General features: G+C 43.6%; 1 protein-coding gene across 3 annotated transcripts in view; it reads left to right on the top strand.

Moving 5' to 3' along the window:
- Positions 1-24988, top strand: part of ZDHHC7 (zinc finger DHHC-type palmitoyltransferase 7) — a 211452-nt gene that overhangs the window by 53714 nt on the left and 132750 nt on the right. For all 3 annotated transcript variants that reach the window (XM_053700886.1, XM_053700893.1, XM_053700899.1), the window contains exon 3: positions 7568-7889. In XM_053700886.1, the coding sequence (XP_053556861.1) occupies positions 7584-7889 (306 nt within the window). In that variant the 5' untranslated portion in view covers positions 7568-7583. The remainder of the gene's footprint in view (positions 1-7567; positions 7890-24988) is intronic.

The following is a 24988-nucleotide window of genomic DNA, read 5'->3' as shown; positions in this document are numbered from 1 at the left end:
TGTATTATGTTTTTGAGTGGCTTGTACATACATTTCTCCAACATTGGTGTGTCCGGTCCATGGCGTCATCCATTACTTGTGGGAATATTCTCTTCCCCAACAGGAAATGGCAAAGAGCACAGCAAAAGCTGTCCATATAGCCCCTCCTCAGGCTCCGCCCCCCAGTCATTCTCTTTGCCGCTCTGAACAAGTAGCATCTCCACGGAGATGGTGAAGAGTATGTGGTGTTTAGTTGTAGTTTTTTATTCTTCTATCAAGAGTTTGTTATTTTGAAATAGTACTGGTATGTGCTATTTACTCTGAAACAGAAAGAGATGAAGAGTTCTGTTTAAAAGAAGAGTATGATTTTAGCAGCAGTAACTAAAATCAATTGCTGTTCCCACGCAGGACTGTTGAGCCCAGAGAACTTCAGTTGGGGGGAACAGTTTGCAGACTTTTCTGCTCAAGGTATGACTAGACATTTTTTTAACAAGACTGTGTAATGCTGGAAGGCTGTCATTTTCCCTCATGGGGATCGGTAAGCCATTTTCTTAGACTCAGAAAGAATAAAGGGCTTATTATGGGCTATTAACTGGTTGACACTCTTATTATTTAAAGTTTGAAGTTGATTTCACACTTTTTATTATTTGGGGAACGTTTTTATCGCCAGGCACTAGTTAAGACACCTTCCCAGTCAGGAAGGGCCTTTCACTGTAGTAGGCAGAGCCTCATTTTCGCGCCATTATTGCGCAGTTTCTTTTGAGTGCAGTGCATGCAGCCGCATGTGAGAGGGTCTGGTATCCACTGAAAACGTTCCTAGAAGGCTTGAATTGGTATCGTATACCCCCCTGGGATAGGTGAAGTCGCAACAAAGGCTGTGGCTGGGACTGTAGTGGGGTTAAATTGCAAACGGCTCCGGTTTCCGCATTTTAAGGGTTAACAGTTTGAAAATTAGGGTGCAATACTTTGAATGCATTAAGACACTGTGGTGAAAATTTGGTATAGATTGGATAATTGGCCAAGGTGGTTCCCCCTTCAAATGTATGTGATAATTGTGCCATGGCGTCCAAACAAAGTAAGGACAGTACTGTCACATTTTGTAAGGTTGCCCAGGATGATTCCTCAGATGAAGGAAGTAGGGATAGTTCTGCATCCTCTCCTTCTGTGTCTATACCAGTTATGCCCACGCAGGCGACCCCTAGTACTTCTAGCGCGCCAATGCTTGTTACTATGCAACAATTGACGGCAGTAATGGATAACTCCATAGCTAATATTTTATCCAAAATGCCAGCATTTCAGAGAAAGCGCGATTGCTCAGTTTTAAACACTGTAGAGCAGGAGGGCGCTGATGATAATTTATCTGTCATACCCTCACACCAGTCTGAAGTGGCAGTGAGGGAGGGTTTGTCAGATGGAGAAATTTCTGATACAGGAAGAATTTCTCAGCAGGCAGAACCTGATGTTGTGACATTTTAAATTAGAGCATCTCCGCGCATTACTTAAGGAGGTGCTATCTACTCTGGATGATTGTGACAATCTGGTCATCCCAGAAAAATTGTGCAAGATGGACAAGTTCCTAGAGGTCCCGGTGCACCCTGATGCCTTTCCGATACCTAAAAGGGTGGCGGACATAGTGAATAAGGAGTGGGAGACGCCAGGCATACCTTTTGTCCCTCCTCCTATATTTAAGAAATTGTTCCCCATGGTCGACCCCAGGAAGGACACATAGCAAACAGTCCCTAAGGTCGAGGGGGCGGTTTCTACACTAGCCAAACGCACGACCATTCCCATTGAGGACAATTGTGCTTTCAAAGATCCTATGGATAAAAAATTGGAGGGTTTGCTTAAAAAGATTTTTGAACAGCAAGGTTACCTCCTTCAACCTATTTCGTGCATTATTCCTGTCACTACAGCGGCGTGGTTCTGGTTCGAGGAACTGGAAAAGTCGCTCAGTAGGGAGACTCCATATGAGGAGGTCATGGACAGAATTCACGCACTTAAGTTAGCGAATTCCTTTATTTTAGACACCGCTTTGCAGTTAGCGAGATTAGCGGCGAAAAATTCAGGATTTGCAATTGTGGCGCATAGAGCGCTCTGGCTAAAGTCTTGGTCGGCGGATGTATCTTCCAAGACAAAATTGCTTAATATCCCTTTCAAGGGTAAGACCCTTTTTGGGCCAGAATTGAAAGAAATTATTTCAGACATCACTGGGGGAAAGGGCCATGCCCTCCCACAAGATAGGCCTTTCAAGGGTAAGAATAAGTCAAATTTTCGTTCCTTTCGCAATTTCAGGAACGGACCGGCTTCCAACTCTGCAGCCTCTAGACAAGAGGGTAACGCTTCCCAGACTAAACCAGCTTGGAAACCAATGCAAGGCTGGAACAAGGGTAAACAGGCCAAGAAGCCTGCTGCTGCTACCAAAACAGCATGAAGGGGTAGCCCCCGATCCGGGACCGGATCTAGTAGGGGGCAGACTCTCTCTCTTTGCTCAGGCTTGGGCAAGAGATGTTCAGGATCCCTGGGCACTAGAAATAGTCTCTCAGGGTTATCTTCTAGAATTCAAGGAACTACCCCCAAGGGGAAGGTTCCACATTTCTCACTTATCTTCAAACCAAATAAAGAGACAGGCATTCTTACATTGTGTAGAAGACCTGTTAAAAATGGGAGTGATACACCCAGTTCCAACTGTGGAACAAGGTCAGGGGTTTTACTCAAATCTGTTTGTAGTTCCCAAAAAAGAGGGAACTTTCAGACCAATTCTGGATTTAAAAATTCCAAACAAATTTCTCATCATCAGTTCCTAAGGTTCGCCTTTCTGGACAAACATTATCAGTTCGTGGCTCTCCCATTCGGACTAGCCACTGCTCCCAGAATTTTCACAAAGGTGCTCGGGTCCCTTCTAGTGGTTCTAAGACCAAGGGGCATTGCAGTGGCACCCTATCTGGACGACATTCTAATTCAAGCGTCGTCTCTTTCCAAGGCAAAGGCTCATACAGACATTGTTCTAGCCTTTCTCAGATCTCACGGGTGGAAGGTGAACGTAGAAAAGAGTTCCCTGTCTCCGTCAACAAGAGTTCCCTTTTTGGGAACAATAATAGATTCTTTAGAAATGAAGATCTTCTTGACAGAAGTCAGAAAGTCAAAGCTTCTAAACGCTTGTCAAGTTCTTCACTCTATTCTGCAGCCTTCCATAGCTCAGTGCATGGAAGTAGTAGGGTTGATGGTTGCAGCAATGGACATAGTTCCTTTTGCTCGAATTCATCTAAGACCATTACAACTGTGCATGCTCAAGCAGTGGAATGGGGACTATACAGACTTGTCTCCAAAGATTCAAGTAGACCAGATGACCAGAGACTCACTCCGTTGGTGGTTGTCCCAGGATCACCTGTCTCAGGGAATGAGTTTCCGCAGACCAGAGTGGGTCATTGTCACGACCGACGCCAGTCTATTAGGCTGGGGCGCGGTCTGGGATTCCCTGAAAGCTCAGGGTTTATGGTCTCGGGAAGAGTCTCTTCTCCCGATCAACATCCTGGAACTGAGAGCAATATTCAATGCTCTCCGGGCTTGGCCTCAACTAGCGAAGGCCGGATTCATAAGATTCCAGTCAGACAACATGACGACTGTAGCTTACATCAACCATCAAGGAGTTCCTTGGCGATGAGAGGTATCCAAAATCATCAAATGGGCGGAGGATCACTCCTGCCACCTATCTGCAATCCACATCCCAGGAGTAGACAACTGGGAGGCGGATTATCTGAGTCGTCAGACTTTCCATCCGGGGGAGTGGGAACTCCACCCGGAGGTGTTTGCCCAGTTGACTCAATTATGAGGCTTTCCAGACATGGATCTGATGGCGTCCCGTCAGAACTTCAAGGTTCCTTGCTACGGGTCCAGATCCAGGGATCCCAAGGCGACTCTAGTGGATGCATTAGTGGCGCCTTGGTCGTTCAACCTAGCTTATGCGTTTCCACCGTTCCCTCTCCTTCCCAGGCTTGTAGCCAGGATCAAACAGGAGAAGGCCTCGGTGATTCTGATAGCTCCTGCGTGGCCGCGCAGGACTTGGTATGCAGACCTGGTGAATATGTCATCGGCTCCACCATGGAAGCTACCTTTGAGACAGGATCTTCTAGTACAAGGTCCATTCGAACATCCAAATCTAGTTTCTCTGCAGCTGACTGCTTGGATATTGAACGTTTGATTTTATCCAAGCGTGGGTTTTCAGATTCAGTGATAGATACTCTGGTCCAAGCCAGAAAACCTGTGACTAGAAAGATTTACCATAAAATATGGAAAAGATATATCTGTTGGTGTGAATCCAAAGGATTCTCCTGGAGTAAGATTAAAATTCCTAAGATCCTCTCCTTTCTCCAAGAAGGTTTGGATAAGGGATTGTCAGCGAGTTCTCTAAAAGGACAGATTTCTGCTTTATCTGTCTTGTTACACAAACGACTGGCAGCTGTGCCAGTTGTACAAGCTTTTGTACAGGCTTTGGTCAGAATCAAGCCTGTTTACAGACCCTTGACTCCTCCTTGGGGTCTAAATTTAGTTCTTTCAGTTCTTCAAGGGGTTCCGTTTGAACCCTTACATTCCATAGATATCAAGTTACTATCTTGGAAAGTTCTGTTTTTGGTTGCTATTTCTTCTGCAAGAAGAGTTTCAGAATTATCTGCTTTGCAGTGTAATACACCCTATCTGGTGTTCCATTCAGATAAGGTCGTTTTGCATACTAAGCCTGGTTTTCTTCCGAAGGTTGTTTCCAACAGGAATATTAACCAGGAAATAGTTGTTCCTTCTCTGTGTCCGAATCCAGTTTCAAAGAAGGAACGTTTGTTACACAATTTAGATGTAGTTCGTGCTTTAAAGTTCTATTTAGAAGCAACTAAGGATTTTAGACAAACCTCATCTTTGTTTGTCGTTTACTCTGGTAAGAGGAGAGGACAAAAAGCTACGGCTACCTCTCTTTTTTTCTGGCTGAAAAGCATTATCCGATTGGCTTATGAGACTGCCGGACGGCAGCCTCCTGAACGAGTCACAGCTCACTCCACTAGAGCTGTGGCTTCCACATGGGCCTTCAAGAACGAGGCTTCTGTTGATCAGATATGTAAGGCAGCGACTTGGTCTTCTCTGCACACTTTTGCCAAATTTTACAAATTTGATACTTTTGCTTCTTCGGAGGCTGTTTTTGGGAGAAAGGTTTTGCAAGCCTTCTGTTTAGGTAACCTGATTTGCTCCCTCCCTTCATCCGTGTCCTAAAGCTTTGGTATTGGTTCCCACAAGTAATGGATGACGCCATGGACCGGACGCACCAATGTTGGAGAAAACAGAATTTATGCTTACCTGATAAATTACTTTCTCCAACGGTGTGTCCGGTCCACGGCTCGCCCTGGTTTTTTTTAATCAGGTTTGAAAAATTTCTTTCTCTAAATACTACAGTCACCACGGCACCCTATAGTTTCTCCTTTTTTCTCCTAACCGTCGGTCGAATGACTGGGGGGCGGAGCCTGAGGAGGGTCTATATGGACATCTTTTGCTGTGCTCTTTGCCATTTCCTGTTGGGGAAGAGAATATTCCCACAAGTAATGGATGACGCCGTGGACCGGACACACCGTTGGAGAAAGTAATTTATCAGGTAAGCATAAATTCTGTTTTTTGGGCATTTTAATAAAAAAGTTAAAAAAAAATATGTTTGAATATTAGGAGGCACCCACTGAGCCAGCCATATTTTTCTTAAGATTCACTGGATGCTTTTATATAGGAGTGTAGGTAGAAAACTTTAAACATTTAGCCAGATCTAGAATTGTATTTAGTCATTGCTTCTAGTATTTTATATTAAATTAGTAACAGCATAGATTTATTTATTTTTCTCTCTCAAATACAATATTCCCTTTCTGTTGATGCTAAAAGAATAAATTGATATTTGTTACAAATCCCTGGACTATGGATTCTGCCTTCACTTTGTTACATTTGAGTTTTAGGAATATATAAATAGGAAACAAGAGTACATTGTTGTTGACTTTAGGAATGTTATTAGCGGCAGCTGCATTGTACATCACATATTTTTTACTCACATAAAAAGGTATACACTATATCTATATAAAACCGATTTGACTCACCTAATAAAATTACTACATAAACAGTAAATGTAATAATACCTTTTGACACTCATGACTAGTAACTTGTAACAAGTCTAAAATTTTACACCTATTATTACGAACAGTAGAGGTCCAGACAGCTAGATTTATTTTCTACTTTATTACTCTAACCAAGCTGAGACATCCCTCATCACAAATAACACAATACTCCAACCAATACCTATAATAGCAACGATTCTTAGCATACGATTCTTAGAGAGCAGATTTAATGGTGGGTTAATTGTGTTTTTGGAGAGTTTGTGAAATTATGGTGTCAGTAGTGGTAGGTCACCATTATTGGTAATGGTTTTGGGAAGAGGTTGTTAAAGTGTTTACAGTATATAAATTTAAGATCTAGCGCTTACGGTTTAACCATTTAACCTCTGATCGCAGTAAATCTTATTTTAAAAGATTTTCCATTCATGTGCTCATTTAGTAATATGATAAGAGCAGAGTAAGAAAAAATAGTGAAGAAAGCATCTTAGAGCTCTATAGTTAAAACCAATAAAACAGCTAGGAGTCTTAGGTATTACATTTCTGTAAGTGCTAGTGTCCTTTAGCGGGGGAGGGAGAAGAATCATGCTCTGCTGAAAGCAATGTTCCCTCTCAATCAATAGCATTTTTAGTAGATGTCTGCCTTTTTATAGTTGAAAGTCAATAGCAGCTTGTGTTTTTATCTGCTCTTTACAGTTTTTTTTCTTATTTGCCATTTTAGTTTAATCTTTTTAAGTTATTGTACTTTATGTATTTACAATTTTATATTCTTGTTCTGTTTTAGCACTAACCTATAGCAAAATGAACCAAAAAAAAATCTAATTTACGAGATGTAGTGCAGTTATTGGAACTGGTTCTTACTCCATAAAGCTGGTGAAAAAAATGACATGAACAGGGAAGTCAAAAACATTAAGTATAATCTGTGGAATGGCAAAAAGTAGGGAAACGGTGTGAAATAAGGAAGTATAGGACCACATCAAGAGCACTAGCGGGGGCCACACTAGGTTCTTAAGATTGTATATTTATATTAAACAAAAACCTATTTTGCTTTTATTTTTAGTGCTATGTAATAATACATACATGACTGTTTCTAAACTTTGCAAATTAGTAGCCATTTCAAGATCTCTGTAATTTTATGGTCCCTTATTTGTGATAAATATACACTCTCAAGAGATTTGTGAATTTATAAAATAGATGACGTCTGGGAATGTAAAGTTCACTCAGTAATTTTAGGAAAAATCCACACAATCCAGCAGCTTTCTTGATTATTAGATATCTAGTTAAAATGTAACCAATAACCACAATTTCTATCAAATTGGATGACAGTTTATGCATATTCTGCTCTGATAATATTAAAAGACAAACATTGAGATGTTTAATGGAAAGACTGACAATGCTACACAGACATACAACACGTACAGTCAGCCATTAATTGTTTTTCTTTTGTGCATTTTCATGTCTAGGACACTCTCATAAACCATGCAGTCCTCAGGCCACAGATTCCGTGATGTTGAGCATCATCCTCTTCTCAATGAAAGTGATGGCTATGATTCTTCACCATCAGAAAATGATGTAGCTGACAAGATTTGGTTTATACGAGATGGATGTGGCATGGTCTGTGCCGTGATTACATGGATGCTGGTCTTCTATGCGGACTTTGTGGTGACATTTGTTATGCTCTTGCCTTCCAGAGACTTTTGGTATTCTGTCATTAACGGAACTCTCTTTAACTGCTTGGCTGTACTTGCTTTGACATCCCACATACGGACAATGCTAACAGATCCGGTAAGTTTTGGGCATAGCTACCATCACTGTCTCTTCTGAAACTGCATGGGAGTGCACCTGTTATGTGTTTTGCCTTAAAAAAAAAAAAATCCTGTTCCAATAGATGCTTATTAGCCCCTAGATGTTTTGATTTTTATAACATAAACTTTTTCTCAGCATATCAGGGGATTTAGGGTCACTTCTAGGTTTATTCATTTACCACCTAATGTGCATGAGGTGAATGATGGATTGGGTTTGTTTGAGCTAGCTTCCTTGGAATTTATTAATTTACAGTACGTAATACGTGTGTCAAATTGTGTTGCAGGTCTGGTAGTGCTTCAATTAAAGGGACATTGTCATGCAAAAATTGCATGCTCTAATTTGATTGTGTAGTTTTAGCACTATTGACCCTGCAAGTCTCTTGGTTTAACCCTTGCAATTACACAATAGGAGCCATTGTTTTCTTTTTTTCCCCAATCCGCATTTAAATTTGTGTTTTTAAACCCATTGTGGGGGTAAAGCGTACCCACAGCTTCAGGGTCAGAAGTGCATACCATTTTCGCATTGTAATCTCTTCTTAATGCCCTACACTCACTGAATAAGCATGCATTGCAAGTGGCAATTATATATTGAGTTTTATATACCGGTATATCCCCCTCCAAAAAATAATCCCAAAAAGAAATGTTAATTAAATCAGCCAAGTCTTCTGTAGCTAAAACAAACCAAAGTGGTTACAGAGTATTTTTGATTCTAGAGGTAGATTTCTACAAAGTAACAGAACTAAAACACGATGCGTGATTTGTTAGAAAATTATTAGCTAAATTATAAAAGCACAAAGGCAAGAGGATATTCCAGTTTTGGGAAAAGCGGAGCGAAGATGTTTGCTATCATACAAAGATTTTTTTGCATTGGAAATGTTTGTTTTTATTCTTGGGGAATGTCCCTCTCAACCAATTAAGCTGTGGGAGTTAAGCTTATTAACCAGTGAGCTTGGGCACACAATATTACTGTTTTTATTGTTAAAATGTTTCTCTGCATGCGCATGTGAAGCATAGCTAGGTATGCTAAGTGCACCAGCATTTTAAATACTGCAGCTGGTTAGAGCGCTAGTGAGGATTGTATCATGTCGGCCATCAATAAATTGAATCATCACCAGATTTTAAAATCACCTTAGGCTCTCCAAACAAGTGCTGTGTTTTAAATGCTGGTGAATGGTGCATACTTAAAGGGACATTGTACACTAGATTTTTTTTTTGCATAAATGTTTTGTATATGATCCATTTATATAGCCCATCTGGTAGTGTTTTTATAAAAATATATAGTTTTACTTATTTTTTAAGAACATTGTGCTAATGTTCAAACTCCTAACCAAGCCCCACAGTGTCAGATGTATATATGTGTTTACAGACTCCTGCAGGCTCCTGTTTGTTATCTGTCTTATTATATGCAGGGGAGGGGGGGGGAGTGTCTGCTCTTATGTTTACCCAGCGCCTTTCAGTGGGTGTCCAAGACTACTTTATTAACAGAGTTAAACTGGGAGCTTCTAAGTAAGTTTTTAAAAGGTTTTATACTGGATTTTTAGATCAGTATTTTTGCATATTCTTCTTTATAGTAGTGTCTATTGCATGCAGTTACATGGAAATTGGTACTGTCCCTTTAAATACACATTTGAAACGGCTATAGCTTTTATTTGAAGCATTTTCTTTATAAATTGAAAGAGTCCACAGCTGCATTCATTACTTTTGGGCATTCAGAACCTGGCCATCAGGAGGAGGCAAAGACACCCCAGCCAAAGGCTTAAATACTTCTCCCACTCCCCTCATCTCCCAGTCATTCTTTGCCTTTCGTCCCAGGAGGTTGGCAGAGAAGTGTCAGAAATTTACGTTTTGTCTCTTATGGAGGGTAGTACTCTTCGGCATGGGACTGGAGTTTTAAGTAATCCTGTCGGCCTCTCAGTGAGAGCTTGGATGAAAGTTAGACTCTACCTGCATCTCCGGACTCTTTCTGCGAAACCATCCTGACTCATTTTTTAACAGCTCCATAAGCAATCAGCGTTGACGAGTTTCGCTGCCTGCTTTTTTCTTCTCAAGTCCATTACAGAGGCGAGGCTACTATCTGTCACACTTGAAGGACCGTGTTCCTGTTCTATGGCGTAGATTCCGGTAAGATCGTTTCATTTTACTTTTCGTCTGATTGGTTTGTATTACAAATGTTTTCCCGAGAGGATACCACCTTGCGGGACCAACTAGAGTAATCAGGGTCTCAGTGAGGCTCCTTTTGTATCTTGGAATCAAGGGTTAATATCTCCCAAGGGGGTTATATGAACAGGGTTTTTTTTAATCATGTTTATGTGTAGTGTTACTTAGCTCATGGTTTTGTGGAACATAACGGACTTGGAAGTGACGCGGCCTTTGCAGTCAGGACGCTTTTTGGACTGCACGGCCTACCTTGTTACCGGGCATGGTCACTTTTTTGACTCTCCAATTCCGCATTCCTGACCTTGTGGCGACTGAGGAATTCTAGTGCATAGGAGGTGGTGAGTGCCCCAGCCATTGTGGGTGTAAGGTGCCGTTTAAGATTTGTTTAATCGGCCCAGATGACATATGACAGTCCGTTATGTTCCATATGCCGTGCTAGAGGGTTCAATTCCTCGGGATCGGGGAGTCTAGGGGCCGCTGAGCCATCCGCCTCTGGGGGTGCTGTCCCTCGAGCGGCGAGTTCCCTACCACTTACTGTTGCTACACGTGCAGGTAACCCAGATTATGCTTATCCTTCCCTGGATGGGGGTTTGTTCCCTCCGGAGGTCGCAGCACATTACCGTATTCAAATCCTGATAGCGATGGTGCATCTGCAGCTTCCAGATGTCTGTTTAAGGTCGTGTCCAGTCAACCCGGGCTCCCCAGGCTTGGTGTGGCCCGCTCAGTTCTCCGGGGGAGCGACTGTTCCTGAGGCTCCGGTGGAAGTGTGCTGTGCTTTTCGTTATAGACTGGCGCGCCTTCGTGTTCTGTTACGGCATGTTTTGGCTTTGTTGGATATAGGGGTTCTCAGTCTTCTTCTTCGAATAGCTCACAGAATTAAATATAAGGGGATGAAGTAATCTTCTTATAGTCTGGTTATGAGTATCCTTTCCAATCTGAGCTGGGATGAGCAGGGTTCCGTTAGGCTGGTCCTGCGGGTGTGTGTTCCTTTTAGGCGAAAACCTACGGGTTGCCTTTTCTTTTCTTTAATCCGGTCAGGATGACTTTTTTTTTTTTATTTGATTTTAAAAGCTCATGTTTGGTTTTATATTCATTCTGGAGTTTTCCTTCTGGAATTGATACTCGCGATTTCTTTATTGCACTGTTTACTTCTACAGGAGTTGTTCTGATGACACGTTTAGTCCTATGTGTTGTCTGTCGTTTATTGCGGCCTTGAGGCCACTTTCAGCCATGTGGCGCCGGTTCTGCCTGGCTGCTCCAGTTAGGGCGCTGATTGATGCTTTATTATTTGTGTGTTTCTTAGCTTGTTTTTACAAGTGTCAGCTAAGCAATCTGAGAGGACCTGAGGGTCCATAGGGCATGGGGGTTCAGTCCTCAGCAGCCTTTGAGCTGGTCGTTTAGGAGTTCTAGTGCGTCACACTCTGTTGTTTCCGATATTGTTGGGGTTTGAGTGTTTCCTTCCCTCAGGGGTTAAAGATTTGGAGGTTTTAGGGCCTCATTGCTGCCGTTATGCGCGGTCTTACCCTTCTAGGGCTATTGGAATTGACCTTTTGGACTTGTTCCTTTTTGAGGACTCTTCTTTCGGGTCGAGATCTCTGGACTTTGTCCGTTTTTCCTTAGAGGCTGACCTTGCGGTCTTTTCCTACTCTGAGGGTTAGTCGTTCCTTATTAGGAATGATAGGCTATGTGGTCTCCTTATCCTGGCTCCGTCTAGGGGCTGTTCCAGGGTTATGGATGCTATGCATTCTTTTTCCTTAGGTGTAGTCCTCTGGTTTTGTACTCTGAGGAGATTATGGAGACTAGCCATTGCTACCTCGCTCTTCGGGTGACTTCAACCCGATGTTTCCCCTTGGTCCTGGAAGTTTGGGGTATGCCTGTTTTAGGATCTTAACGGCTCTATCGTGCCCTAGCTCCTTTGGAGTTGGACCTTTTTGTAAGGGGTGTTTTTCTTCCCTTTTGGGTTGGGATTTATGTTTAGACCCGTTTTTACAGGTTATTCTTACCCTTGTGTAGGACGGGGTATGGTGTTCCCTGGGGTATTGTTTGTATAAACAATTCTGGGGCTTGGGCCTTCCGGATCTTCTGGGCTGGTGCCAGCTGGTCTGATTGGTGGTTAGCCCCATGGTTCGCTAGCTGGATCCCGCTGTGGCTGGTTCAAGAGCTCCAGTTCTCCAAGGAACATAGGCTATAACTTATGGTCTCGCCAGTTTAGCTAATAGCAGCTTGGCCAGGAGTGCTATGTATTTAGGCTACCCATGGTCTGCCTTGTTCTGGAACGGTATGTACTTCCCTTCTTGGGGAGTTTTCCTTTTCGCTGTCAGTGGCGCCTGGATGGTTTTCATTTGGCTAACATTAGGGCTTTGGCGTTGTGAGTGTGTGTGCTTTTTATTTGTCTGTGCCCTTCCTTTGGGGGAGGTTGTTTTGCCTTTCTTAATGAGATGGGGTTTCCCTCTCTCTGGAGGGTGGTGGTCGTCCTGTCCTGTGGGCAGGTGGTTGGAACAGGTGCTTTATCCTGTAAGGAGAGCGGTCCACTTTTCTTGGATTGTTCTGTTCCGTCTGGGGTCGCAGTCTCCATGTTAGAGCATAGGGATCTTCTGCCTTTTTAGGCCTACCTCTATGAGGTCCTCCTTGGGAGTACCTGTTATAGGGGCTGTATTGAGACTGACGTATAGTGTTTGGCTAGATTTCATAGGGCTTTCTGCCTGGTTTCGGCCGATCTTTATGGGGTCCTCCTTGGGAGTACCTGTTTGTGGGTACTTTTGGATGGCACCCAAGCTCTGTTGGGGTGACTGAGGCCATCCCATTACACCCTTTTATCTTGGGGCTGGTGGTTGGGGTACTTTCTGTTCCCTGTCCTTCAGACCTGCCTGTGGATTGGGCTGGCCCGGTGTTCTGTGTGTTCGGTGTTAGCAGTCTGTTGGTTGGTGTTGGTTATCTATCTTCGGATGCTTTTTAGTTGCCTGCAAGTATTTTATTTCAGATTCATCCTGGTATGACTGCAGCGTGTGGTGTTTAGAGGTTGCTCTCTAGGTTTGATGCACGTGTTGACTGGGAATATTTCGATATTCCAAGTTCTTGGCGATTTTGGACTCTGGTTTCAGTCGTTTTTTGGGGGGGGGGGCTTTTGCTCTGGTTTTTTTTTTCCCCTGAGATTTCTTTTCTGTTCTGATTCCCTGTCTCACCCTTGGGGTTCTGTACAGTTTGGGTGTTGCCTTCCCTTGTTTTCAGGATCCCTTAGGGTCTCTGTGAGCTTGGCTCGCTTATTGCGGTTTTCCATTTTTTATTTGGATCTTCTTGCACCCTGTTTAGGGTCTCCCGGGAATCCTTGTTTGTTCCTCCATGTCCTCTCCCTTTTGGGAGTTTTTTGGTTGTCGTTCCCCTTTCTCTTGTAGGGGGGTACGGTTGTGGACCAACCTTGGGGCGATAGGTCCCCTGGAGGAGTGTTGGCTTCAGTTGAGGCTGTCTTCTGAGGTTTCTAGTAAGGCGGTGGTCTATCTGCGGGTCAGTGTCCTTGGGGCCTTTTTTCCATTTCAACGTTTTCTTGGCTTCGGACGAAGCAGGATTTTTGTTGGGTTGTGGTTTCAGGCTTGGTGCCTTCCGAATGGGGCCGCCTGTTGTACCCTCCTGTTTTGGCATTCAGTGTCCTCTATAGCTTGGGTATTGTTTTCCCGAAAGTAATGAATGCAGCTGTGGACTCTTTCCATTTATGAAGAAAAACATAAATTATTCTTACCTGATAATTTCAGATGGAAAGAGTCCACAGCTCCCTGCCCGTGTTTTTATGTGGGGGGGGGGGGCTGTAATTTTATTCTTCTGGCACCTTTTTCACCCTGATGTTTTTTTCTACTGTTCCTTGTTCCTCGGCAGAATGACTGGGGGATGAGGGGAGTGGGAGGAGTATTTAAGCCTTTGGCTGGGGTGTCTTTGCCTCCTCCTGGTGCCAGGTTCTGAATTCCCAAAAGTAATGAATGCAGCTGTGGACTCATTCCATCTGAAGAAAAGAAAATTATCAGGTAAGCATAATTTGTTTTTTTGCTAATACATGTATGTTGCAAAAATACTTCTATTCAAAACTTTAATGCATCCCTGCAGAATCTAATTTTCTTTAACCTTAGTTCATGTCACCTTTTTGAGTTTAATATCCCTCTAAGCTGTAATACAGACACCACATAATGATGGCTGTCGTTCACATGCCCTCTTATCTGGGCTTGTTTATAGCATAGGTCTTGCCAATGTCTGCAAGACTACTCTATATATTCACACCTCCATAATAGGCATAAAGTACTAGCACAGGGTACGGTGGTCGTTAAGGGGTTAAAAGGATCGTAAACTCTAGACAAATGCTAGATATAATGATGTATTTAAAGCAATCATTAGCCATAGAATAATATGCAGATGCATTTATAATAGTTATATAGATATATTGAAGAAATTAGTGTAACGTTTTAGTCTCTATAATGTAATGGGTGCCTACATGTTGTACCTTATGCCTCTGCTGAGTCCAGTTATGGGTAGTTTCTCTTGTTAAGTGTATCCAGTCCACGGATCATCCATTACTTGTGGGATATTCTCCTTCCCAACAGGAAGTTGCAAGAGGATCACCCACAGCAGAGCTGCTATATAGCTCCTCCCCTCACTGCCATATCCAGTCATTCTTTTGCAACTCTCAACTAAGATGGAGGTCGTAAGAGGACTGTGGTGTTTTATACTTAGTTTATTTCATCAATCAAAAGTTTGTTATTTTTAAATGGTACCGGAGTGTACTGTTTATCTCAGGCAGTATTTAGAAGAAGAATCTGCCTGCGTTTTCTATGATCTTAGCAGAAGTAACTAAGATCCTTTGCTGTTCTCACATATAAAGAGGAGTGAGGTAACTTCAGAGGGGGAATAGCGTGCAGGTTTTCCTGTAATAAGGTATGTGCAGTTAAAATATTTTTCTAGGGATGGAGTTTGCTAGAAAATGCTGCTGATACCGAAGTAATGTAAGTAAAGCCTTAAATGCAGTGATAGCGACTGGTATCAGGCTTATTAATAGAGATACATACTCTTATAAAAGTGTATTTTAAAACGTTTGCTGGCATGTTTAATCGTTTTTTACATATGTTTGGTGATAAAACTTATTGGGGCCTAGTTTTCTCCTGTTAAGTGTAGTCAGTCCACGGGTCATCCATTACTTATGGGATATTAACTCCTCCCCAACAGGAAGTGCAAGAGGATCACCCAAGCAGAGCTGCTATATAGCTCCTCCCCTCTACGTCACACCCAGTCATTCTCTTGCACCCAACTAATAGATAGGATGTGTGAGAGGACTGTGGTGATTAAACTTAGTTTTTATATCTTCAATCAAAAGTTTGTTATTTTAAACGGCACCGGAGTGTGTTGTTTTCTTCTCAGGCAGAATTTGAAGAAGAATCTACCTGAGTTTTTTGTATGATCTTAGCGGACGTAACTAAGATCCATTCGCTGTTCTCGGCCATTCTGAGGAGTGAGGTAACTTCAGATCAGGGGACAGCGGGCAGGTTCACCTGCAAAGAGGTATGTTGCAGTATATTATTTTCTAAGGAATGGAATTGACTGAGAAAATACTGCTAATACCGATATAATGTAAGTACAGCCTTAAATGCAGTAGTAGCAACTGGTATCAGGCTGATATGTATGTATGTTTACACTTAAGTATTTCTGGGGAATGGCACTTCACTGGGAAAATACTGTATGCATATAACTTTTAGCCCAACTTGCAGTGTGAACGACTAGCAGCAGGCTTTTAATGACATTTCATAAATTAGATTTTAAACGTTTGCTGGCATGTTAAATCGTTTAATTATCTGAGGTACTTGGTGAAAAATTGTTTTGGGCGTTATTTTCCACATGGCTGTCGTTTGTTTTAAATTAAAACAGTTTACTGAGCTTCCCTCACTGTTGTATTGTGAGTGGGAGGGGCCTATTTTGGCGCTTTTACTACGCATCAGAAATTCAGTCACAGTCTGCCTTTTTCTCCCTGCATGATCCAGGACGTCTCCACAGAGCTCAGGGGTCTTCAAACTTGTTTTGAGGGAGGTAATCACTCACAGCAGACCTGTGAGACTGTGCTTTGACTGTGATAAAAACGCTTATATTTTCAATTGTTATACGTTTTTTCTGATATTAAGGTTTTATATTGCAACCCCTTGCATGCATTGCGCCTGTCACGGCTGCGGCAGCATTTTGGTTTGAGTCTCTGGAAGAGAGCGCCATTAGATGAGATTACACACAAGCTTAAAACCCTTAAGCTAGCTAATTCATTTATTTCTGATGCCGTAGTACATTTAACTAAACTTACGGCTAAGAATTCCGGATTCGCCATTCAGGCACGCAGAGCGCTGTGGCTAAAATCCTGGTCAGCTGATGTAACTTCTAAATCTAAATTACTTAACATACCTTTCAAGGGGCAGACTTTATTCGGGCCCGGTTTGAAAGAAATTATCGCTGATATTACGGGAGGTAAAGGCCATGCCCTGCCTCAAGACAGAGCCAAACCTAGGGCTAGACAGTCTAATTTTCGTGCCTTTCGTAACTTCAAGGCAGGAGCAGCATCAACTTCCTCTGCTCCAAAACAGGAAGGAGCTGTTGCTCGCTACAGACAAGGCTGGAAACCTAACCAGACCTGGAACAACGGCAAGCAGGCCAGAAAACCTGCTGCTGCCCCTAAGACAGCATGAAGTGAGGGCCCCCGATCCGGAAACGGATCTAGTGGGGGGCAGACTCTCTCTCTTCGCCCAGGCTTGGGCAAGAGATGTCCAGGATCCCTGGGCGTTGGAGATCATATCTCAGGGATATCTTCTGGACTTCAAAGCTTCTCCTCCACAAGGGAGATTTCACCTTTCAAGGTTGTCAACAAACCAGATAAAGAAAGAGGCGTTTCTACGCTGTGTACAAGACCTTTTACTAATGGGAGTGATCCACCCAGTTCCGCGGTCGGAACACGGACAAGGGTTTTACTCAAATCTGTTTGTGGTTCCCAAAAAAGAGGGAACCTTCAGACCAATATTGGATTTAAAGATCCTAAACAAATTCCTAAGAGTTCCATCGTTCAAAATGGAAACTATTCGGACAATCTTACCCATGATCCAAAGAGGTCAGTACATGACCACAGTGGATTTAAAGGATGCTTACCTTCACATACCGATTCACAAAGAACATCACCGGTATCTAAGGTTTGCCTTCCTAGACAGGCATTACCAGTTTGTAGCTCTTCCATTCGGGTTGGCTACGGCTCCAAGAATCTTTACAAAGGTTCTGGGCTCTCTTCTGGCGGTACTAAGACCGCGAGGAATTTCGGTGGCTCCGTACCTAGACGACATTCTGATACAAGCGTCAAGCTTCCAAACTGCCAAGTCTCATACAGAGTTAGTACTGGCATTTCTAAGGTCGCATGGGTGGAAAGTGAACGAGGAGAAGAGTTCTCTCTTACCACTCACAAGAGTTCCCTTCTTGGGGACTCTTATAGATTCTGTAGAAATGAAAATTTACCTGACAGAAGACAGGTTAACAAAGCTTCTAAATGCTTGCCGTGTCCTTCATTCCATTCAACACCCGTCAGTGGCTCAATGCATGGAGGTAATCGGCTTAATGGTAGCGGCAATGGACATAGTTCCTTTTGCACGCCTGCATCTCAGACCGCTGCAATTGTCCATGCTAAGTCAGTGGAATGGGGATTACTCAGATTTGTCCCCTACGCTGAATCTGGATCAAGAGACCAGAGATTCTCTTCTATGGTGGCTTTCTCGGCCACATCTGTCCAGGGGGATGCCCTTCAGCAGGCCAGACTGGACAATTGTAGCAACAGACGCCAGCCTACTAGGTTGGGGCGCTGTCTGGAATTCCCTGAAGGCTCAGGGATCATGGACTCAAGAGGAGAGTCTCCTTCCAATAAATATTCTGGAATTGAGAGCAGTTCTCAATGCCCTTCTGGCTTGGCCTCAGTTAGCAACTCTGAGGTTCATCAGGTTTCAGTTGGACAACATCACGACTGTGGCTTACATCAACCATCAAGGAGGGACAAGGAGTTCCCTAGCGATGGTGGAAGTATCAAAGATAATTCGCTGGGCAGAGTCTCACTCTTGCCACCTGTCAGCGATCCACATCCCAGGAGTGGAGAACTGGGAGGCGGATTTCCTAAGTCGCCAGACTTTTCATCCGGGGGAGTGGGAACTTCATCCGGAGGTCTTTGCCCAAATACTTCGATGTTGGGGCAAACCAGATATGGATCTCAAGCTTCCTTGTTACGGGTCCAGGTCCAGGGACCCGGGAGCAGTCCTGATAGATGCTTTGACAGCACCTTGGACCTTCAGGATGGCTTATATGTTTCCACCCTTCCTGATGCTTCCTCGTTTGATTGCCAGGATCAAACAGGAGAAAGCATCAGTGATTCTAATAGCGCCTGCGTGGCCACGCAGGACCTGGTATGCAGATCTAGTGGACATGTCATCCTGTCCACCTTGGTCTCTGCCTCTGAGACAGGACCTTCTAATTCAGGGTCCTTTCAAACATCAAAATCTAATTTCTCTGAAGCTGACTGCATGGAAATTGAACGCTTGATTTTATCAAAGCGTGGATTTTCGGAGCCAGTAATTGATACCTTAATACAGGCTAGGAAACCTGTTACCAGGAAAATTTACCATAAGATATGGCGTAAATACTTACACTGGTGCGAATCCAAGAGTTACTCATGGAGTAAGGTTAGGATTCCTAGGATATTGTCTTTTCTACAAGAAGGTTTAGAAAAGGGTTTATCTGCAAGTTCTTTAAAGGGACAGATCTCAGCTCTGTCCATCCTTTTACACAAACGTCTGTCAGAAGTTCCAGACGTTCAGGCTTTTTGTCAGGCTTTGGCTAGGATTAAGCCTGTGTTTAAGACTGTAGCTCCACCGTGGAGCTTAAACTTAGTTCTTAACGTTTTACAGGGTGTTCCGTTTGAACCCCTTCATTCCATTGATTTCAAGCTGTTATCTTGGAAAGTTCTGTTTTTAATGGCTATTTCCTCGGCTCGTAGAGTCTCTGAGTTTTCAGCCTTACATTGTGATTCTCCTTATATGATTTTTCATTCAGACAAGGTAGTTCTGCGTACTAAACCTGGGTTCTTACCTAAGGTAGTCACTAACAAGAATATCAATCAAGAAATTGTTGTTCCATCATTGTGCCCTAACCCTTCTTCAAAGAAGGAACGACTTCTGCACAATCTAGACGTAGTCCGTGCCCTGAAATTTTATTTACAGGCAACTAAAGATTTTCGCCAAACTTCTTCCCTGTTTGTCGTTTATTCTGGACAGAGGAGAGGTCAAAAAGCATCTGCTACCTCTCTATCCTTTTGGCTTCGTAGCATAATACGTTTAGCCTATGAGACTGCTGGACAGCAACCTCCTGAAAGGATTACAGCTCATTCTACTAGAGCTGTGGCTTCCACTTGGGCCTTTAAGAATGAGGCCTCTGTTGAACAGATTTGCAAGGCTGCAACTTGGTCTTCTCTTCATACTTTTTCCAAATTTTACAAATTTGACACTTTTGCTTCTTCGGAGGCTGTTTTTGGGAGAAAGGTTCTTCAGGCAGTGGTTCCTTCCGTATAAAGATCCTGCCTGTCCCTCCCGTCATCCGTGTACTTTAGCTTTGGTATTGGTATCCCATAAGCAATGGATGACCCGTGGACTGACTACACTTAACAGGAGAAAACATAATTTATGCTTACCTGATAAATTCCTTTCTCCTGTAGTGTAGTCAGTCCACGACCCGCCCTGTTTTTTATGGCAGGTCTAAATTTTAAATTATACTCCAGTCACCACTGCACCCTATAGTTTCTCCTTTCTCGTTTGGTTTTTGGTCGAATGACTGGGTGTGACGTAGAGGGGAGGAGCTATATAGCAGCTCTGCTTGGGTGATCCTCTTGCACTTCCTGTTGGGGAGGAGTTAATATCCCATAAGTAATGGATGACCCGTGGACTGACTACACTACAGGAGAAAGGAATTTATCAGGTAAGCATAAATTATGTTTTTTCCACATGGCTGGCTTGAATTTTGCCTAGAAACAGTTCCCTGAGGCTTCCCACTGTTGTAATATGAGTGGGAGGGGCCTATTTTGGCATTTTTTGCACAGCAAAAATTACAGACACAGACATCCAGCTTCTTCCTGCATGATCCAGGACTTCTCTGAAGGGCTCAAAAGGCTTCAGAAGTCGTATTGAGGGAGGTAAAAAGCCACAGTAGAGCTGTGGCAGTTGTTGTGACTGTTTAAAAAACGTTTTTGTCATTTGTTATTCCGTTTTTGGTATTAAGGGGTTAATCATCCATTTGCAAGTGGGTGCAATGCTCTGCTAGCTTATTACATACACTGTAAAAATTTCGTTAGTGTAACTGCATTTTTTCACTGTTATTTCAAAATTTGGGAAAATTTGTGTTTCTTAAAGGCACAGTAACGTTTTTTTATATTGCTTGTAAACTTGTTTTACAGTGTTTTCCAAGCTTGCTAGTCTCATTGCTAGTCTGTTTAAACATGTCTGACACAGAGGAACCTACTTGTTCATTATGTTTGAAAGCCATGGTGGAGCCCCATAGGAGAATGTGTACTAAATGTATTGATTTCACCTTAAACAGTAAAGATCAGTCTTTATCTATAAAAGAATTATCACCAGAGGGTTCTGTCGAGGGGGAAGTTATGCCGACTAACTCTCCCCACGTGTCAGACCCTTCGCCTCCCGCTCAGGGGACGCACGCTAATATGGCGCCAATTACATCAGGGACGCCCATAGCGATTATCTTGCAGGACATGGCTGCAATCATGAATAATACCCTGTCAGAGGTATTATCTAGATTGCCTGAATTAAGAGGCAAGCGCGATAGCTCTGGGGTTAGGAGAGATACAGAGCGCGCAATTGCTGTTAGAGCCATGTCTGATACTGCGTCACAGTATGCAGAACATGAGGAAGGAGAGCTTCAGTCTGTGGTTGACATCTCTGACTCGGGGAAACCTGATTCAGAGATTTCTATTTTTAAATTTAAGCTTGAGAACCTCCGTGCATTGCTTGGGGAGGTATTAGCTGCTCTGAATGACTGTAACACAGTTGCAATTCCAGAGAAATTGTGCAGGCTGGATAGATACTATGCGGTGCCGGTGTGTACTGACGTTTTTCCTATACCTAAAAGGCTTACAGAAATTATTAGCAAGGAGTGGGATAGACCCGGTGTGCCCTTTTCCCCACCTCCTATATTTAGAAAAATGTTTCCAATAGACGCCACTACACGGGACTTATGGCAGACGGTCCCTAAGGTGGAGGGAGCAGTTTCTACTTTAGCAAAGCGTACCACTATCCCGGTTGAGGACAGTTGTGCTTTTTCAGATCCAATGGATAAAAAATTGGAGGGTTACCTTAAGAAAATGTTTATTCAACAAGGTTTTATTTTACAGCCCCTTGCATGCATTGCGCCTGTCACTGCTGCGGCGGCATTCTGGTTTGAGGCCCTGGAAGAGGCCATCCAGACAGCTCCATTGAATGAAATTATTGACAAGCTTAAATCCTGGTCAGCTGACGTGACTTCGAAGTCTAAATTACTCAACATTCCTTTCAAGGGGCAGACCTTATTCGGGCCTAGCTTGAAGGAAATTATTGCTGACATTACTGGAGGCAAGGGTCATACCCTTCCTCAGGACAGGGCCAAATCAAAGGCCAAACAGTCTAATTTTCGTGCCTTTCGAAATTTCAAGGCAGGAGCAGCATCAACTTCCTCCGCTTCAAAACAAGAGGGAACTGTTGCTCATTCCAGACAGGCCTGGAAACCTAACCAGTCCTGGCACAAGGGTGAGCAGGCCAGAAAGCCTGCTGCTGCCCCCAAGACAGCATGAAGGAACGGCCCCCTATCCGGAAACGGATCTAGTGGGGGGCAGACTTTCTCTCTTCGCCCATGCGTGGGCAAGAGATGTTCAGGATCTCTGGGCGTTGGAGATCATATCTCAGGGATATCTTCTGGACTTCAAAGCTTCTCCTCCACAAGGGAGATTTCATCTTTCAAGGTTATCAGCAAACCAGATAAAGAAAGAGGCATTCCTAAGCTGTGTGCAAGACCTCCTAGTAATGGGAGTTATCCATCCAGTTCCGCGGACGGAACAAGGACAGGGATTTTATTTAAATCTGTTTGTGGTTCCCAAGAAAGAGGGAACCTTCAGACCAATCTTGGATCTAAAGATCTTAAACAAATTCCTCAGAGTTCCATCATTCAAAATGGAAACTATTCGGACCATCCTACCCATGATCCAAGAGGGTCAGTACATGACCACAGTGGACTTAAAGGATGCCTACCTTCACATACCGATTCACAAAGATCATCATTGGTTCCTAAGGTTTGCCTTTCTAGACAGGCATTACCAATTTGAAGCTCTTCCCTTCCGGTTGGCCACTGCCCCGAGAATTTTTACAAAGGTTCTGGGCTCACTTCTGGCGGTTCTAAGATCGCGAGGCATAGCGGTGGCTCCGTATCTAGACAACATCCTGATACAGGCGTCAAGCTTTCAAATTGCCAAGTCTCATACAGAGATAGTTCTGGCATTTCTGAGGTCGCATGGGTAGAAAGTGAACGTGGAAAAGAGTTCTCTATCACCACTCACAAGAGTCTCCTTCCTAGGGACTCTTATAGATTCTGTAGAGATGAAAATTTACCTGACGGAGTCCAGGTTATCAAAACTTCTAAATGCTTGCCGTGTCCTTCATTCCATTCCACGCGCGTCAGTGGCTCAGTGCATGGAAGTAATGGGCTTAATGGTAGCGGCAATGGACATAGTGCAATTTGCGCGCCTGCATCTCAGACCGCTGCAATTATGCATGCTAAGTCAGTGGAATGGGGATTACTCAGAATTGTCCCCTCTACTAAATCTGGATCAAGAGACCAGAGATTCTCTTCTCTGGTGGCTTTCTCGGGTCCATCTGTCCAAGGGTATGACCTTTCGCAGGCCAGATTGGACGATTGTAACAACAGATGCCAGCCTTCTAGGTTGGGGCGCAGTCTGGAACTCCCTGAAGGCTCAGGGATCGTGGACTCAGGAGGAGAAACTCCTCCCAATAAATATTCTGGAGTTAAGAGCAATATTCAATGCTCTTCTAGCTTGGCCTCAGTTAGCAACACTGAGGTTCATCAGATATCAGTCGGACAACATCACGACTGTGGCTTACATCAACCATCAAGGGGGAACCAAGAGTTCCCTAGCGATGTTAGAAGTCTCAAAGATAATTCGCTGGGCAGAGTCTCACTCTTGCCATCTGTCAGCGATCCACATCCCAGGCGTAGAGAACTGGGAGGCGGATTTTCTAAGTCGTCAGACTTTTCATCCGGGGGAGTGGGAACTCCATCCGGAGGTGTTTGCTCAACCGGTCCATCGTTGGGACAAACCAGAACTGGATCTCATGGCATCTCGCCAGAACGCCAAGCTTCCTTGTTACGGATCCAGGTCCAGGGACCCGGGTGCAACGCTGATAGATGCTCTAGCAGCTCCTTGGTTCTTCAACCTGGCCTATGTGTTTCCACCGTTTCCTCTGCTCCCTCGACTGATTGCCAAAATCAAACAGGAGAGAGCATCGGTGATTCTGATAGCGCCTGCGTGGCTACACAGGACCTGGTATGCAGACCTAGTGGACATGTCATCTCTTCCACCATGGACTCTGCCTCTGAGGCAGGACCTTCTAATACAAGGTCCTTTCAATCATCCAAATCTAATTTCTCTGAGACTGACTGCATGGAGATTGAACGCTTGATTCTATCAAGGCGTGGCTTCTCCGAGTCAGTCATTGATACCTTAATACAGGCTCGGAAGCCTGTCACCAGGAAAATCTACCATAAGATATGGCGTAAATATCTTTATTGGTGTGAATCCAAGAGTTACTCATGGAGTAAGGTTAGGATTCCTAGGATATTGTCCTTTCTCCAAGATGGTTTGGACAAGGGCTTATCAGCTAGTTCTTTAAAAGGACAGATCTCTGCTCTGTCTATTCTTTTGAACAAGCATCTGGCAGAAGTTCCAGACGTCCAGGCATTTTGTCAGGCTTTGGTTAGGATTAAGCCTGTGTTTAAAACTGTTGCTCCCCCGTGAAGCTTAAACTTGGTTCTTAAAGTTCTTCAGGGAGTTCCGTTTGAACCCCTTCATTCCATTGATATTAAACTTTTATCTTGGAAAGTTCTGTTTTTGATGGCTATTTCCTCGGCTCGAAGAGTCTCTGAGTTATCTGCCTTACATTGTGATTCTCCTTATCTGATTTTTCATTCAGACAAGGTAGTTCTGCGTACCAAACCTGGGTTTTTACCTAAGGTGGTTTCTAACAGGAATATCAATCAAGAGATTGTTGTTCCATCATTGTGTCCTAATCCTTCTTCAAAGAAGGAACGTCTTTTGCATAATCTGGACGTAGTCCGTGCCTTGAAGTTTTACTTACAGGCTACTAAAGATTTTCGTCAAACATCTGCCCTGTTTGTCGTTTACTCTGGACAGAGGAGATTTCGACAACCTCTCTCTCCTTTTGGCTTCGGAGCATAATACGCTTAGCCTATGAGACTGCTGGACAGCAGCCCCCTGAAAGGATTACAGCTCATTCTACTAGAGCTGTGGCTTCCACCTGGGCCTTTAAAAATGAGGCCTCTGTTGAACAGATTTGCAAGGCTGAGACTTGGTCTTCGCTTCACACCTTTTTCAAAATTTTACAAATTTGACACTTTTGCTTCTTCGGAGGCAGTTTTTGGGAGAAAGGTTCTACAGGTAGTGGTTCCTTCCGTTTAAGTTCCTGCCTTGTCCCTCCCATCATCCGTGTACTTTAGCTTTGGTATTGGTATCCCACAAGTAATGGATGATCCGTGGACTGGATACACTTAACAAGAAAAAACATAATTTCTCCAACATAGGTGTGTCCGGTCCAC

This window comes from Bombina bombina, chromosome 1, assembly GCF_027579735.1.
Source record: "Bombina bombina isolate aBomBom1 chromosome 1, aBomBom1.pri, whole genome shotgun sequence".
In the NCBI taxonomy this organism is placed as follows: domain Eukaryota; kingdom Metazoa; phylum Chordata; class Amphibia; order Anura; family Bombinatoridae; genus Bombina; species Bombina bombina.
The sequence above is the reverse complement of the archived record's forward strand: the minus strand, read 5'-3'. Positions and strand labels throughout refer to the sequence as shown.